Consider the following 18472-nt stretch of genomic DNA (forward strand, 5'->3'; position numbering starts at 1 on the left):
TTTAGCTGTAACAGGCATACTTTGGGAACATTGTGGATACAGTTCCAGATGAGGGCAATAAAGCAGATACTGCAGTGAAGCGAGTCAAATGAATTTCTTGGTTTCCCAGTGCATATAAAGGTTATGTTTCTGTTAAGTATTCTGTTAAAATGTGCAGTAGCAGTATGTCTAAAAAACAGTGTACGTATCTTAAATAAAAATATTGCTAAAAAATGCTGATCATCATCTGAGCTTTTAGCAAGTCATAATATTTTTGCTGGTGGAGGGTCTTGCCTTGATGTTGATGGCTGCTGACTGATCAGGGCAGTGGTTGCTGAAGGTTGGGGGAGCTATGGCAATTTCTTAAAGTAAGGCAACAATGAAGTGTGTCACATCAGTTGACTCTTCCTTTCCCAAATAATTTCTCTATAGCATGCGATGCTGTTTGATAGCATTTTACCCACAGTAGAACTTCTTTCGAAATTGGAGCCAATCCTCTCAAACCCTGACACCGCTTTAACAACTCTATATATTATTCTAAATCCTTTGTTGTCATTTCAGAGATCTTCACAGCATCTTCACCAGTAGATTCCATCTCAAGAATCTACTTTCTTTGTTCATCCATAAGAAGTAACCCCGCATCCATTTAAGTTTATCATGAGATTGTAGCAGTTCATTCACATCTTTAAACTCCACTTCGAATTCTAGTTCTCTCACCATTTCCACCACATCTGCAGTTACTTCTTCCCCTGAAGTCTTGAGCCCTTCAGAGACATCCATGAGAGTTGGAATTAACTTCTTCTAAACCCCTGTTAATGTTGATACTTTAATCTCTTCCCGTGAATCACAGATGTTTTTAGTGGTATCTAGAATGGTGAACCCTTTCCAGAAGCTTTGCAGTTTGCCCAGATTCATCACAGCAATCACTATGTATGGCAGTTATAGCTTTACAAAATGTATTTTTTTAATAGAGTTTTTTATTTATTTGAGAGAGAGAGGGAGAGAGCATGAGCAGGGGGAAGGGCAGAGAGAGAAGCAGACTCCCTGCTGAGCAGGGAGGCCAGTGCGGGGCTCTGTCCCAGGACCCTGGGATCATTACCTGAGCAAATAATAAGATTTGAAAGTCAAAATTACTCTTTGATCCTTGTGCTACAGCCTGGATGTTGTGTTAGCTGGCCTGAAACATTAATCTCGTTGGGCATCTGCATCAGAGCTCTTGGGTGACCAGGTGCATTGTCAGTGAGCAGTCCTATTTTGAAAGGAATCTTTTTTTTCTGAGCAATAGGTCTCAACACTGGGCTTAAAATATTCAGTAAACCATGTTATAAATGGCTGTCATCCAGCCATTGTTGTTCCATTTATAGAGCGCAGACAGAGTAAATTTAGCATAATTCTTAAGGGCTATAGGATTTTCAGAATAGTTAAGTGAGCACCGGCTTCGGCTTAAAGTCACCAGCTACATGAGCCCCTAACAAGCAAGTCGGCCTGTCCTGTGGAACTTTGAAGCCAGGCACTGACTTCTCTGGCTGTGAGAGTCCTACATACCACCTTCCAGGCTGAGGCTGTGTGATCTACATTGGAAATCTGTGGTTCCGTGTAGCCACCTTCGTGAAGGAGCTCAGCTAGACCTTCTGGACCCTTGCTGTGGCTTCTGCAGCAGCACTTGCTGCTTCGGCTTACACTTCGATATTACGGAGGTGGTTTCTTTCCTTAAACCTCATGACCCAGCCTCTGCTCCTTCACGCTTTTGTTCTGCAGCTTCTTCCTCTCTCCCGGCCTTCATAGAATTGAAGAGAGTTAGGGCCTTGCTTTGGATTAGGCTTTGGCTTAAGGGAATGTGGCTGATTTGATCTGTCTAGGCCACTAAAACTTTCTCTATATCTGTAATAAGACTCTGCTTTCTTACCATTTGTGTGTTCACTGGAGTAGCACCTTTAATTTCATTCAAGAACTTTTTCTTTGTATTCACAACTTAGCTAACTGGCACAGGAAGCCTAGCTTTCAGCCTCTCTTGGCTTTGGACATGGGTTCCTCACCAAGATTTTTAAAGTGTGAGACATGCACCTCTTCCTTTGACTTGAACAGTTAGAGATTATTGTATGGATGTTAATTAGCCTACTTTCAATATCGTTGTGTCTCAAGACTAGGGACACCCAAAGAAAGGGAGAAAGAAGCGGAAACACCCAGTTAGTAGAGCAGTCATAGCAAACATTTATTATTAAGTTCATTATCTTATCTGGACACAGTTTGTGTTGCTGCAAAACAATTACGATAGTAACATCAAAGATCACTGATCACGGATCACTATAACAAATGTAATAATAATGAAAAAGTTTAAAATACTGTGAGAATTACCAAAATGTGACACAGACACAAAGTGAACAAATGCTGTTGAAAAAAGACACTGGTGAACTTGCTCAACACAGGTTTGCCCCAGACCTTCAATTTATAAAAAACTCATTGTCTACAAAGTACAGTAAAGCAAAGTGCAATAAAACAAGGTATGCCTGTAGTCACATATTTATTTTTGCTTTTGATGTCGATCCAGAAAACCATTGCTAAGACTCACATCAGGAAACTTATCACCTATGTTTTCTACTAGAAGTTTTATGGTTTCAGGTCTTACATTCAAGTCTTTTAAGTTATTTTGAATTAGTTTTTGTATATGGTGTAAGATAGAAGTCTAGTTTTCCCAACACTATTTATTGAAGAAACTGTCCTTTTCCCCATTGCATATTCTTGCCTCCTTTGTCATAAATTAATTGACCATAGGTTTATTTCTGGGCTCTCTTCTGTTCCATTAATCTATGTACCTTTATGCCAGTTACATACAGTTTTGATTACTATAGCTTTGTAAATTAATTTGAAATCAGGGATGCCTCCAGCATTGTTCTTCCTCAATATTGCTTTGGCTATTTGGGGTTTCTTGTGGTTACAAATTTAAGGATTGTTTGTTCTATTTCTGTGAAAAATGCCATTGTGGAGTTTGATAGGGATTGCCACAGTAACTGATTTTTAAAGTTTTTACTATGTGCCATGGATTGTTCTCACAGGATTGCTTGGTAACTTGATACCGTTGTCCTTATTTTGTAGATGAGGAAATGGGGGTTTAGAAAATATAAGTAACTTGCCTAAACTCAAACATAGTTGTTTCAGGATTTGAGCCTAAACTTGCCTAATTTCAGGACCCATGCTCTTAACCTCACTGATCTATAGCTCCCTCCAAAAGGGAATGGTACACCCGTTGTAACCTGTGCACCTACCACAACCACACACATCTGAAAACCTACCATTCATTCTCTCGAACAGTGCTGTCCAATAGGAATATAATCACAGGTGAAATTTTAAATTTTCTAAAAGCTCTATTGAAAAGGTAAAAAGAAACAGGTAAAAATAATCTTCAGAACTGTATTCATTTAACCTAATGTGTGTAAAGTATCATTTCAATATGTAATCAGTGTAAACATTACTAAAATATTGTGCATTATTTTGTTTTCATGCTAGGTTTGCAGTTTGGTGTATATTTTACATTTATAGCACATGTCAGTCCTCACTAGTCATATTTCAGGTGGCATGTAGCCCCTTGGAGGTAATGGCTACCATGTTGGATAGCACAGCCCTTAAAGGTGAAATGTGACAATTATGATGCACTCCTGGTCTTACATTCTTCTTCAGCATTTGACAATAGACTCCTTTGCAAGTGTAAATTAGATCTATTTTTTTTATTTTTGTAATAAAATACACTTAACATAAACTTTACCATTTTAACCATCTTTAAGTACACACAGTTCGATGACATTTAATACACTCACATTGTTGTACAACTGTCACCACCATTCCCATAATTCTGTTCATCTTGTAAAAGTGAAACTCTGTAAACCCATTAAATAGTAACTCCCGGTTCTGCCCCCCTTCCCCCCCTTGCAACCTCTGTTACGCTTTCTGTATTTATGACCTTGACTACTCTAAGTACCTCGTATCAATAGAATCATACAGTATTTGCTCTTTTGTGACTTATGTATTTTGTTAGCATAATGTCCTCAAGGTTCACCTATTTTAGCAGTTGTGGCATATTGCGAAATGTCCTTCCTTTTGAAGGCTGAATGCTATTCAATTCTGTGTGTAATACCACATTATACCTGCTCATCTGTGGATGGACACTTGGGTTGCGTCCGTCTTTTGGCTGTTGAGAATAATGCTTGTGCTTGTGCACTCTATCTCTCTGTCAAATAAATAAATAAAATATTTAAAAAAAAGAAAAAAAAGATTGAGGTCCCTTGAGATTCCATATGAATTTTGGGATAAGTTTCTTTTGCTGCAAAAAAAGCATCATTGAGATTTTTGTATGGATCCGCATTGAAGGATTTAAATTCTAATGTGGGAGTAAGCGTTGTTTATAAGTCTCTCAATATGCATTTCAAGGGGCGCCTGGGTGGCACAGCGGTTAAGCGTCTGCCTTCGGCTCAGGGCGTGATCCCGGTGTTATGGGATCGAGCCCCACATCAGGCTCCTCTGCTATGAGCCTGCTTCTTCCTCTCCCACTCCCCCTGCTTGTGTTCCCTCTCTCGCTGGCTGTCTCTATCTCTGTCGAATAAATAAATAAAATCTTTAAAAAAAAATGCATTTCAAGTTTACTGCTCACATTGCTTATTGGAAGCTGTTTGCTTATAACAGTTATATTTTTAGGACTACACCTCTTTAAAAGCCAGATTTTCTTAGACTTCATCATCTCTTATGTGGTAGTGTATATCAGAGCAACTCCTGAAATCTCACCTTTTAATTTTTCTTTGGAGTTAGTACTGGTTTTCATTTAGCTACTACCCCATTGGTCTAAGAGGAAGGTGTTGCCATCTTGGAAGAGAAGATGGCTGGAAGATGCTATGCAGTGATTGGAGAAAATGAGAACGCTGGAACTATTCACTGTGAGCAGCCGTGTCCTGCAGGCCACCCTGTTTCTCTTATTTAGAAGAACCAATCTTAGCAATTATCAGCACTTTTAAAAGCAATAAATCAATCTCCTTTCTGAAATTTTTTTTGTTGGCATTAGGGTTAAAGCTCAGTATATTCCTATGGCTTTCCTGGGTGCTTTTATTCACAATAAAATTTTCTCTTTCAGAATTTGGTGTTCACCTGGCAGAGCTGACTGTAGATCCCCAGGGAGCATTGGCAATCCGTCAGGTAAGTCCAGACTGATTGGCCCAATTTATGAGTAATTTCCCTTTTTACTTGGTAGTGAAACTTTCTTATTGGAAAAAGAAAGAATTAATGTCAATTTATAAATAACCTAGGATTTTGTACTAGATTTAGGTATACTTCAAATGAATGTATTAGGCCATGTATATATATATGATTTTTATATATGAAGAAAGTCTTTTTCTTGCTTTGTTACTTGGCTTACTCTCTTCACAGCTGGCATCAGTCATTCTGAAGCAATATGTGGAGACTCACTGGTGTGCCCAATCAGAGAAGTTTAGGCCTCCTGAAACTACAGAAAGGGTAAGGAGAATTATTTGATTAGTCTTCCTATAGAGATTTGAGGGACCATCTTAAGAGATTGAGCTGTAACCATTGTTTGACAACCTAGGGCAATCAAAAGACTAGGGAGAAAAGATCAGTTGGTAGCTGGCAAATGGGCAACATGCTGCAAGTAAGAGAGCTCCAGTATCAGGCTGACCTGCGTTCAAATTCCAGTTCTGCCCTTTACTAACTATGAAAATACTAGAAAAGTATTTTAACTTCTAAGCTTCAATTTCCTAAATATCTAAAACTAAAATTAAAATTTCAACTTCAAAGAGTTGTTTGAGGATTAAGTGAAATAATGTATCTATTTAGTACAGCACTATGCAGCCATTCTGGGCCCCCAAGAAATTTTGAGATATAAGGTCTAGGACAACACTGTCCATTGGAACTTTCTGCAGTTATGGAAATGTTCTGTATCCGTGCTGTGTGGTGCAGTAGCTACTGGCTGCATATGGGTGTTGAGCACTTAAAATGTGGCTGATGAAACTGAGAAACTGAATTTTTTATTTCATCTCTTTTTTTGGGGGGGGTGCAAACTTGGTGGGTTATTAAAGCACGGGGACAGGACCCATGGGCAGAAAGAGCTGCTGCCTATTTCATCTCATTTTAATTAATTTAAATATAAAGGACCGCAGGTAGCTGATGGCTGCTGTAATGGACAGATAAGTTTAGGGATCACAGATGAACTGTCTGAATGAATGATTTGTCAAGTTTGTGTACTGGAGATTTTTGATAGATACGCAGTATCTTACACGCATTGTTTTTCCAACACATAAACTGGATAGAACTCCACCAGTCACTTATAACCTGGTCTAATGGTAGGTGGGCTTTTCTCCTCTGCAGGCAAAAATTGTTATCCGGGAGCTATTGCCCAACGGGTTGAGAGAATCAATAAGTAAGGTGCGCTCCAGTGTGGCCTATGCAGTGTCAGCCATTGCCCACTGGGACTGGCCTGAAGCCTGGCCCCAACTCTTCAACCTGCTCATGGAGATGTTGGTGAGCGGAGATTTAAATGCAGTCCATGGAGCCATGCGAGTGCTGACAGGTATCAGAAGTTTTTCCCTGGTATTGGTACTTGGATCCCAAGAACACTTATAAGAGACTATGTGATGGAATGGCTCTAACCAATAGGAATTGAAATTTATAGCTCTTCCTGATGCTCCTCCTCCCTAGTTTTTATCTCCATGTCTATCCTCCCACTTCATTGACTCTTTCCAGAGAATTAAGTTGATATAGTATTTCTACTACTATGAAACCTTAACCACTTAAGGATAGAGTAACTGCATAGTAGTTAAGGACTCCGATTTCAAGTCATACTCTGGTTTTACCTTGACCCAAGTTACTTAGTCTCTTGAGCTTGAGTTTCCGTGTATATAAAATGAAGATAATGATAGTGTTTACCTGAAGGAGTCTTTTGGTAAGTTTAAATAAGCTAAAATTTGTCTAGCATAATAACTGACATGAGGTAAGCACTCTGTAAATTTTAACCGTTACGGTAATTATCATTATTATATTAATTTTCTGCTTAGTTCAACCAAGGCAAATTTAAGAACGGTCAAATAAAATTTTTATAGGAATATAAGGAAGAAGATAGAAACAGTGTAGCTATATAATTCTTACCTTCATTCGGTCGGCTTAGCGAATGTAGCATTTGATATCTTTTTCTTTCTTTCTGTTCTAAGGAAAAAAAAGGTATTTTGCAGAAAAATACTTTTAGTCTAAGGAGATTTGATGGGTATCTTGTCTAAGCTTGATTAATATATTAATCCCTCACAGAACATAGAACCCAGAACCTGAATTTCCCAGTCTTTCAAGTTCTGCCCTGCTTTCCAACCCCCTAGATGAAGTCACTATTACTGTTTTGCCTTCAAGGGACTCCTTACCTCCTGGATATTAGCCACCTTCTATTGATCTTTTAGAAATTGTGTTTCCCCTCAGTTCATACAGACTTGTGAAATGTCTGCCTATATCTTATCTCTTTTTCTGTGCCCTGCTAGCTTACCTGAAATGTATTCCTACCTAGTTACGAATGCCTTTTTTTTTTTTTTTTTTTTTTTCTCTCAGTTTATTGAACTTGGCATCTGGTCCCAGTTTTACTAGACAGTAGATAACATCAATTCTCTGTCCAGAAACAAATTCCTCATCTCCTTTTGTTTCAAACCTCTTCTTCCCATGTCCTGGCTGCCTTTTTGAACTACCTGCTTTATTCCTATTAATTATCTGTGATAGGTGCTTGGGGTATAGAGCAGACTTACCGAAAAGATCAAAACATTCCTTGTTCAGATTTTTAATTCCCTGCTTATTACTTCTCTTGCTTCTCTTGTATGACTCATTGTTCAGGTGATTTCACATACCCCTCTCTGTGGAATCAGCCGTCTAGGATTCTTTAATCATGACCTGATGGTTCCAGAATATCAGTGAACAGATATGTTGTTCCCCTCCAGTCTTCCAACACAAAGTTCAGCTTTTTTAAAAACCTGACAGAGAAAGGCAGTTGTACATTTATCATAGTTGGAATACTGTGGAACCATCATTGTGCTTGACTAAGGAAATCATTGTTCAGTGAGATCACTTTTCTATCAGCCACAGGGAAAGAACTATGGGGAAATGGGTATTGTTTTATGTTGGAGTCAGCAGACATGGGATGGATAGCTGCCAACCTCCATTCCCAGATAGCTGCTTCACATATTTTCAGATGAGGATAGACGGTGCTCTCACAACAGCAACTCAGGCGTGCGTGAAGATGGCGGGATGTGGTGTATGGACGGGAGCCCAGTAGGAGAATGGGACTGATTCTCTTTGGCTTTTTTTTAAGATACTATATACTTTTTTAAGCCTTTAGTAAGGTCTCGTTAAGGCTTATCTATTTGTAAATGAGAACTAACACTAATGGTGTGAAGGAAATGGAAACATAGCAGTTAAGGATTGAAATATTTGGCCACAGGTATAGCTTTTTTTTAGTCTCAAAGAAGTTTGGAGATTGAGATATTTCCAGTGCCCCACACCTTTTCTGACTTGCTGAGTGACCTCAGAAAACTTATTTTCTACTTGAGCTTATAAAGTGTTAATGAATTGGGACTACTTGGAATGATTATAGGAGAGCAAAAAATGTGATTAATCACTTTATTAGTAGAATTAAGCTAAACTACATTTTTGATAAAACTTGTTTACATTAATATGCTATTCATCACATTTGTTTGTACTAATTTCTTTGGATTTCTGAATGAAGTAGAACACTCATTTTATTCAGAGTTCAGAATTTATTCTTCAGGAGGAACTCAAGCTAGTAAAGAAGGCTCAGTCTTGAACATTTGATCTTCATTTGACTTCTGGTGATTGATATTGCTCAAAATTTATGGGGTATATTAACCTGGAAGGTGCCGACGTGCATTTCTAGTTGTAGATCCTCCTGAAAAATGTCTCCAGTGATTAGCTCCATTTCTGTGTGATGATGTGGAATTGCCAGGAAAAGCAGCTGATGAAATGAATAGACACTGGAACTCAAGGGCTTGTATTCCACAGAGTAGTAACGTGAACCCCAGGGTCCTTCGTGCTGTCTCAGTGCCTTGTGTCGAAAGTGAAGAGAAAGACACAATCCCTATTTCCCTCACCTTCTTCAAGTCTCATTTCGTGAGTAGGTTGCTTTTTGCCACATTCATATGGTAATCCCTTCTGTTCCAATGAGCAGCAGCCTCTGACTTCTAGGTCAATAAATGTCATTCACTGGGAAGAGTAACGTAAACAGAGTGGAGGTGAAGCCTAATAAGTCTGTATATGTTTTATTATGTGCATCAAAACAACTCACCAAGGGAGAGTATTGAAAATGGAACCAAAGGTAAGACACGTCAAAGTGCACCTGGATGTTGACTATCGGGCATAAATTAGATTAATACATAAATTAGATTTCCCTAAGGTGACCTTACGAGGACTTTTACACAGCTCTTACAGATTTTCTTTCAATATGTTTTGTTTTCTTTCTTTCAATATTTGTATAAAGTTTTTTTCTCGATCTTATGTATTTTCCTTTATCTCTGTGCTGTTCTCTTTCCCCTTCTAACAGATAATAACTCTTGGACCTTTTCCTTCCCCAGGATAAGACCACCAGGCCAGTGTCTTTATCTGCATGCTATCTGCTTGGGAACTGCCACTTAGAAGCAGTTTGAAAATTTTCCCACTTACATCTTTATAAAGCAGTATTTTTTATAGTGCTCCTTTTTCCTTCATAGAATTCACTCGGGAAGTAACGGACACACAGATGCCACTCGTTGCTCCAGTCATTCTTCCAGAGATGTATAAGATCTTCACCATGGCCGAGGTAGGACATCTCAGCTCCAAGATCACAGCACCTAAGAGCTGCTCAGGCTCTGATCAGTGTCCACATCTCATGCGGGGAACTGTTGTGTTTGCTGCCGATCCCCATACTTAAAGACCAGAACTGACAGAGATCCGAATCTGGGTTAACCTTAGATCTTTCATTTATAACTGCGAGGGTCAGCCTTTGATAAGAGAATGAGATAGCATGTGCATCGTTTCTTCACATATCTCTTACCTCCTGGCATCCTGCAACCCTTGAGGACCTGGTGTTCCGTGTTCCCTCTAGCCTCTCATCAAGGCAGCCCGCCTCAGCTTGTTCACCTCAGTTAAGTGTAAGCAAGCAGTCCACTGCTGCATTGCCCATCATAGGCTTCTAGCATATAAACAGTAGAAATAAACTATGAGTGCCTAATGGGTGATGTTTTCACCTCCCTTCTTCTCACTGCCACCAGTCAAGGGTCTGTCTTTTGAAAAAAATATGTTGACTGTGCTGAGATTTCAAGCAGCATCCAGCCTAACATTTTTAATCAAATCAGCCCACAGAGGCCTACATGTAAGGCTAATTCCCCTGAGTTCTAACATTCCGCTGGCTTTTATTCTCTGAATTACAGAGGTCTGTCCTGGATATGAGTAGATGATGTTTCCCATCTCTAGGGAATCCAGTCCCATGTCAGGACTGAGAAGTCATAGTTTTTCTTCTGGTCACCAAAAAGCAGACACAGACACACCTATCTCATGGCTGTGCTATAACTTTTCACAGGTGTATGGTATTCGAACCCGTTCCCGAGCTGTGGAGATTTTTACCACTTGTGCCCATATGATCTGTAACATGGAGGAACTGGAAAAGGTAAGGAAGCCTTTGGGTCAGTAACAGACTACTTCATGCTTAAAAACCTCTGTGCTTTCGTTAGAGGCATAACAGTGACTTACTTCATTTCAGTAGTACCAGAATGCACCCCGATTTAATCAGAGTTGTGGATGCATTTAGCATTTTGGTTACATTTTTCATTTGTATATAGTTTAGTTTCCTTTTGTTTGAGCCTTATTTCTTTAACCACTTTACCCTGCATCTTTTCATATGAGCCATCCCTCAGAACTTCACTACTGTCTTCTGGCCCTCTCACGTGAGACGAAGCTAGCTGAAAAGCACCAACCCCTATCATTCAGAAGCAGTTCTGAAAAGTTGTCTTATTTGTGATAGCTTTTCAGGAGGCCATGGTGAGGAACTGCAGGTGTTAGAGAAGGAAACCTGAAATCTTGGGTGACACCTCCAGTGACTTTATGGCTGCACTCTTCTGATTGGAACCCGAGCCAGAAGACATCTTTAGATGCCTCAAATCTGTGTTTCGGTGTTTGATATGTATATATTGAAGCCACTGATTAGCGGTATGTCCGATACTGACTTTGATTTCTATTATCAGGGTGCAGCCAAAGTTCTGATCTTTCCTGTGGTGCAGCAGTTCACAGAGGCCTTTGTTCAGGCCCTCCAGATACCAGATGGCCCCACATCTGACAGTGGGTTTAAGATGGAAGTCCTCAAGGTAAACATTTACTCCCATTGAGATACTTGGAGTTTTAGAAGGTGGTCTGAAATCATTGGTTTTTCTCCTATATCACGTGTAACTCTTAGATCTTTTTCTTTGTAATTTCTCAGGCAGTGACAGCCCTGGTGAAAAACTTCCCAAAGCACATGGTGTCCTCCATGCAGCAGATTCTGCCTATTGTTTGGAATACCCTAACTGAGAGTGCAGCTTTATATCCTTTTCAGAAAGCTTAAGGGACCTGCTACCACCCGTAGTCGGGAATCTAGCATTAGGTCTTGCATTCATGTGGTTCCATTTTTTTAAATGAGTTTTTTAAAGTATCTACTCTTAGGGTTGGAATGTTACACATTTCCTTGTAGAATATACGTAAAGCAGACTCCAAATTCTGTTTCTTTACTCTTCATCATACTTATGTGAGGACAGAAGTAAATTACACAGAGGAAGTTGAAGATCCTGTGGATTCTGATGGTATGTAGTTTATCTGATCCTAACAGACCACATAGGGAGGAAAGGGATTTAGGAAAGGAAAAAGACAAAGACAAAGACGAACAGTAACATAGAGGCTTCACACTCTTAAGTGAGTTTTCTAGTTGCATTTCCTTTCAGTGTATTAGATGTGGGAAAGTGGGACATTGAAAATCTTAATCTGTTCCTCAAAGGTATTTGCATGAATTTCATAAAATAGAATTTCTGAGTTGGAAGAGCTACCTCAAAGGCCATCTCATCCAGCCCATACTTCTTTCTGGCAGATGATGATATTTTCATTTCTGTTTTAATATTTTTTAGGTATTTCAAATCAAAAATAGACATTCTAGAAAATATATTCGGTGTTTCTGAGTTTTTTACTTGAAAAAGCAAAGAATATTTAATATTCTCAAAGTTCCTTTCTTTGACTCCTTAGCTCCCCTCGGGAATAAGAATCAGCAAGTACTTTAAATATTCATTAATTTACAAAGACAATGTAGTTCATTTCCAGCAGATGTGCTTTCCTTTTGCTTTCTTGTCATTAAAATCTTCTCTTGTGTGTTTCCTGTAGGTGAAGTCCTGGGCTTTGAAAATCTCGTCTTTAGCATTTTTGAGTTTGTCCATGCTCTCCTAGAAAATAGCAAATTCAAAAGCACTGTTAAGAAAGCCTTGCCTGAGTTGATTTACTATATAATCCTGTACATGCAGATCACTGAGGAGCAGGTAAATGATACTTGGGAGACAGTTACCAGCTTGTTTTGGAAAAGTGTGACTTGAAGTGAGATCTAGGTCAAGTGAACGATTTTTATTTCTAAAAATAGACACTAGAAGAGTAACTTCTTGTGAAGTTCTAGGAAAGATTTGATACCATTTTATTGCCACGATTTCTGGGTGTTGTGGTTTTTAATTCCAATATTAGATAATTGGACTCTGAGAGTACTTATACCTCCATAGTACCACTAACCAAAGACCCTGGTATCTAGAGCGTATTCCCTTTCTATAAATACTGACACGTAGACAGAGATCGTTAGCCTGGTGTGTGGGTCATTAGACCAGAAAGAGCATTAAAAAAATAAGATAATGCCTCTCTTATATAAACAGCACAAGAATTGACATAATTTTCACATTAAATATTCCATGAGCCCTTATATATTCAGAAAGTTGATCTGTCAGAAATAACAGCTGATGAAAGGTAGCAGAGAACTAGTAATCAGCCACATTCTAAAATAGTGTCTACTAGAGAGAAATAACTTCGCTACTTACCTTGATAAAGGATTTGCTTCTCTACATCAAAAAGACAAGACTTTGAGGCTAGAGTTCTGTTCTAGATAAAAACAAAAGGTTGAAATCTTCCCGTGTGTATGGATGAGAAAAGGGAACGTATGAACCAGATTGGCAGCGTCACAAAGACCTGACTTCATTATCCTTTCAGATTAAAGTATGGACAGCCAACCCGCAACAGTTTGTAGAAGATGAGGATGATGACACTTTCTCCTATACGGTTAGGATTGCAGCTCAAGACCTGTTGCTGGTAAGTGGGTTCCCTTGATACTTCAACCAAAAAACTCAATCACTTGAGTGTTCCCTCTTCTTTCTAGACATCTAACCCAAGTTGAGCAGTTTTATTGGGTGACTGTATCTTAGACTTCTTTGAGGATAGCAAGAGAGCATCTCAAATAAAGTTTGAGACTCAGGAATTCCAAAGTCATTGCTACTGGTTTTGGTTTACAAGTAAATATTAGTTGTGAAAATGGTACAGAGGATAAAGTGTTCTGGTGAGTAAGGGTAGTTGAATCAGGAACACTCAGTTTAATCCACTCTTAAGCCAGAATTTGTAGCACAAACCAGATGTTGGCAAACTTTAAAAAAAAAAAAATTAGATTGCCGAGAGAAGAACACCCAAACATCTGCTGTTTTCTTTGGCTCTGACTAGAGCATAGAATTGTCTCTAGGCTGAAGATCTGTGCTGTCTGTTGGGTAGAAGGTTTGTTCTCATTATTAGTGAACACTTCTCATTATCCTTCAGTATTCCTAAGGCACCTAGGAAAGATCACACTAAGTTTCAATTCGTAGATTAGCCTTTTATTTCTATAGTCAGGCTCCCAGAGAATGAATAATCTGGTCCATTGTTATCCAAAGCTGGGTCTGTTATTGCTCACTTATGCTCTGCTCTCTCTAGCCAAAGGGAGCTTTACATTTTGTTAGCTTCCTAATGCCTAGGCATTGCAGAAATATAAATATTACTCTAATTCCATTAAAGACCCTGAACTAAGAGGGGTTGTATTTTTAATACACCTAATCGGGGTTCAGATTTTATGTGTGAAAGAGTTTGAACCACTGAGTTTGCAGTTAAGTTTTCGGTTAAAATGGGTTTAATTTGGGATGCCTGGGTGGCTCAGTTGGTTAAGTGTCTGCTTTCAGCTCAGGTTGTGATCCCAGGGTGCTGGGATCGAGTCCCACCTCAGGCTCCCTGCTCAGGCAGGAGCCTGCTTCTCCCTCTTCCCACAGCTCTCCCTGCTTATGCTCGCACTTTCTCTCTCTCTGACAAATAAATAAATAAAATCTTTTTTTTTTTTAAAAAGGTAAAATGGGTTTAATTTGCACAAACAGGTTTATTAGCCCCTCTGCTCTCTCCCTAGGCTGTGGCCACTGATTTCCAGAATGAGAGTGCAGCAGCCCTGGCTGCCGCAGCCACTCGGCATTTACAAGAAGCTGAGCAAACCAAGAACAGCGGCACCGAACACTGGTAAGAGCGAGCAGCAGATACTTAACTTAGGGACATATTCTGGGCATTAGATCTGAGACAGTCAGATCCTTGCTTTAAATCATGTGTTTTAAAACAGTTCCTCCCAACCTTAAAATAATTGGTTAAGATGCTTTTATTTTACCGCTTAATTTATAAAGCCTTGGAGGGAAGGACTTTTACTTTGTTTTTAATTTAAAAAATCTGTTAACCTGAATGACACTCTTTTCAGCTCTAGGTTTAGATTGGAAGGACCGAAAATGGCCTTTTTGGGTCAGATGATGCTGGAATGCCTTTCACGTTTCTCCTTCCCTCAGGTGTTTATCTTTTTGGCAGTGTAGTTTGTTTTACCAGACTGTGGTATTGCTTTCTCAGGTGGAAGATACACGAGGCATGTATGCTTGCCCTCGGCTCAGTGAAGTCCATCATCACTGACAGTGTGAAGAATGGCAGGATCCATTTTGACATGCATGGGTTCCTGACCAATGTCATCCTTGCAGACCTCAACCTTTCAGGTATGTTTCAGCACAATGCTAGGATTCTAGATGATCATTAAACCTGTCATCAACTCAGTTATATTGTTCACTTAGATAGGTAAACTGTGTATTCACGAGTCCTTTGGGTGAAATCCTTTACATGCTAGAGCTTGAACTCATCTGAACCTCTCAAACAGCCTAGAGACCTTGGCTCAAGCTTTACCAATTAAGAAATATTGCCGCAATCATAATTTTTCCGCTCTGTTCATGTTTCCTTCCAAATCAGTGCCCACAGTTATGTCTGGTTTTGACATTTGAATGGGATGCAAATTTGGTTACTGTACCTTGAGAACTTTGGCTTGAGTTCTGTCATTATTAAGCCCAAAATATCTTCAGGCGGTTTTGTCAGGCTCATTCTTCCTGTTTGTTTCCTGTCATTTTTCTCAAACTTTATTCTTGGCCAATATCCAAATAATTAAAATGTTCCATTCTCAAGTCCATGTTAGCTACTTGCCTTAAAAAGAAAAAGAAAAGTTGGCTCTACTATATTAGACTGATTTCTGCAGCAATGCAGAGCAGTAGCTAAGAATTACCATCTCTGTTTGCCATCTTCAGCTGTTGCTTCTGCCCATGCTATGCCTTATCCTCATCCTTAGACCCACCCACCCCACCCCCATTACAAAAGGCCGTCTTTGCTTTCTCCAAGTACGTAAATCATGGGACATTTGACATTATTGGCTCCATTCTCAATCCATTCACTTGCCTCTCGCTCATAGACTAGCCCTTTGAACAGCCGAAGCCATTTAAAAACATTCTACTCTGACTTTAAATAGATAATCTGTTACAGGATACCTCACGATGTCACTTCCATTCTCTGACTCACAAAATTAAAATGGTTGAACATCCAGAACTCAGGCCCATTGGGAATATCCTTTTTCACTCTGTACTTATGCAGATGAATGTTTTTTTCCTCATACTAGATAAAGTCTCTGAAGGTAGAAATCATGTCTAATGCATGTTTGTATCCCACAGTGCCTTGCGTGTAATAGGCATTTCATAATTATGTGTCGAATGAAAGGGTCGAAATTTCTTAATCCCATCAATATATTTTTTGTAGAATTTACTGTAGTAAAGAACCTTCAAAAATTCATGGAGACTTGACAATATTTATAATTGAGACTGGGGCAAAGTTTAATATATAGCATTTATTATCCTGCCAATAGCTAAAAGCTTTTCTGTACCAGCCATTCTCAGACTTTCTGGGGTCAGGATGCCTTTACACTTTTTAAAATTATCAGTGATCTGAAAGAGATTTTTCTGTGAATTTTATGTGTCAATATTTAACATATTAGAAATTAAATCTGAGAATTTTTGGGTCACCTGGGTGGCTCAGATGGTTAAGCGTCTGACTCTTGATTTTGGCTCAGGTCATGATCTCGGGATCGTGAGATTGAGCCCTGAATCAGGCTCCTCACTGGGTGTGGAGCCTGCTTAAGATTCTCTCTCTCCCTCTCCCCCCCCACCATTCTAAAATAGATAAATAAATAAATCTGAGAAGTTTCTAAAATATAGGAAATGCAAGCATACATTTCATTAGCTGTCAGAGCCACGGTGTGACACATCAGATCACCTCTGGAAAACTCCACTGTACACTGAGAGAATGAGAATGAAAAAGATGGGTCATATCTTGGTATCGAAGTTTTGGTATCTTGGTATGAAAGTTTTAACTTTGGGACTCCTAGGAGTCCCTGGACCATACTTTGAGTACTGCTATTCTGTATTATATAAATTAGTATGTAATTATCCGACTGGCACAGGTTGTTAGGTTCTGTGCAATAATTCTCATCAACTACATGTTTACAAGTAACTAAGGTAAGCCCTGTGATAAGCTGATTAAATATAGTCTCTGTCTTCAAGCAGCTTATAGTAGGCAGGGGGTAGACATCCTTACACGGGTGCTGGGATATCCAACAAAATACGTAAGAATATGGAAGAAAGCTAAAGACTAGCACAGAGATAGTTGGGATTATTTCAGCCTAAGAGGTCAGTTACATGATGCAAGTAGAGGTAAATGCGTTGGCTTATAGACAAAGCACAGAAATGGCAAGGTAAGATGCGAGTTGCTGGGAGGGGTGTGTGCTTGAGTTTAGAACGCATAAAAGGAAATTGTCGATAATGCTAAAGCTACTGATGATGGGGGCCTTGAATATAACGCTTAACTAAAATGGTCTCTATTTGATAGACTATGGCATTTATTGACAGGTACAAATAAAAGAATAACAGCTATAATTTATAATGTTTTAGTAGTGTTCGAAGAGTAGGGAAAAACTGGCAATGGAGACATTTAGAGGACTAACTAGTAGTGCAGGTAAAGGATAATGAGAGGTAGGGATGGGAATGAGGGAGGTATGTCTTTTTAGCCTAAGAATATTCAAGATCTGCTTTGCAACAAATAGTGAAGAGCGAAACTGGGAAAATGATTCTGTACCATAGGTCGAACATTTGCTTGTATCTGATAAGATCATTCTTTTTCCTTAATTAAGTTGTATATATTATGTAGTATCCAGGTACTGTGACAAGTTGAGGATGGAAGTGGGAAAGGAGGAAGGGCAAGTAACAGAAACTTTTATTGTCCAGCCCCTAATTGCTCTCTCTTCCTCCCAGTGTCTCCTTTTCTCTTGGGCCGGGCACTTTGGGCTGCCAGTCGGTTCACTGTTGCTATGTCCCCTGAATTGATCCAGCAGTTTCTACAGGCAACAGTTAGTGGTCTTCATGAGACACAACCCCCATCAGTTCGAATTTCTGCCGTGAGAGCCATCTGGGGGTGAGTACACCATCTTAGGGTGATAAGAGCTATTTTAAGAGAAAATTACTCAGAGTAGAAGTCCCAAATAGCATTTGGCCAATGGTCTATGGTGCTTGGAAATTTCTGATGAAGATCTCCTACCAAATGGCAAATGGACAGGAAAAAAAAAAACAAAACCAAGAACATGGCTTCTATGCATGGGTTTGGATTTATGGCAGGCTCGTCCCCCTGGGCCTCTCATAGTGCCCCATGCCATAGCAAACTGTGGCCCTGAACCATTGCCGGGCCTCTGTGCCATAGGCTGCAGGCACTGAAGCGGGTCATACAGTGAAAAGAGAAAACAGAGGGGAAAAAAAAGAAAGAACATGGCTTCTTTGAGTCCCAGTAGATCTTTTTCCCTTTTGTTCCTCATTCCTTTAAAATTCACTCCATCCAGCTCTGGAAACATCTAGACCAGCTCCCTTTCTTAGAAAGGTGAAGAATTGAGAGATAAATAACTTACATAGGATTATACAGTGAAGAATTATAGAAGCAGGATTAGAGCACAGGTCACTTTGTGGATTGATTTCTCTGTTTTATAGACTAAATTTGGGATAATGTGGCTCAAAAACACTGCCTATTTTTT

General features: G+C 39.4%; 1 protein-coding gene and 1 non-coding gene across 3 annotated transcripts in view; both read left to right on the forward strand.

The window, feature by feature from the left end:
- The window catches only part of IPO9 (importin 9), a 55483-nt gene that overhangs the window by 15424 nt on the left and 21587 nt on the right, over positions 1-18472 (forward strand). For both annotated transcript variants that reach the window (XM_002914599.4, XM_034667029.1), the window contains exons 2-14: positions 5096-5157; positions 5389-5475; positions 6343-6544; positions 9726-9814; positions 10574-10660; positions 11235-11354; positions 11468-11568; positions 11767-11825; positions 12394-12545; positions 13255-13353; positions 14462-14568; positions 14941-15080; positions 17706-17865. In XM_002914599.4, the coding sequence (XP_002914645.1) occupies positions 5096-5157; positions 5389-5475; positions 6343-6544; positions 9726-9814; positions 10574-10660; positions 11235-11354; positions 11468-11568; positions 11767-11825; positions 12394-12545; positions 13255-13353; positions 14462-14568; positions 14941-15080; positions 17706-17865 (1465 nt within the window). The remainder of the gene's footprint in view (positions 1-5095; positions 5158-5388; positions 5476-6342; positions 6545-9725; positions 9815-10573; positions 10661-11234; positions 11355-11467; positions 11569-11766; positions 11826-12393; positions 12546-13254; positions 13354-14461; positions 14569-14940; positions 15081-17705; positions 17866-18472) is intronic.
- Positions 18043-18177, forward strand: LOC117803616. The gene has a single exon (XR_004627559.1). It is a non-coding gene; the product is annotated as a small nucleolar RNA SNORA42/SNORA80 family (small nucleolar RNA).

This window comes from Ailuropoda melanoleuca, chromosome 8, assembly GCF_002007445.2.
Source record: "Ailuropoda melanoleuca isolate Jingjing chromosome 8, ASM200744v2, whole genome shotgun sequence".
Classification (NCBI taxonomy): Eukaryota; Metazoa; Chordata; class Mammalia; order Carnivora; family Ursidae; genus Ailuropoda; species Ailuropoda melanoleuca.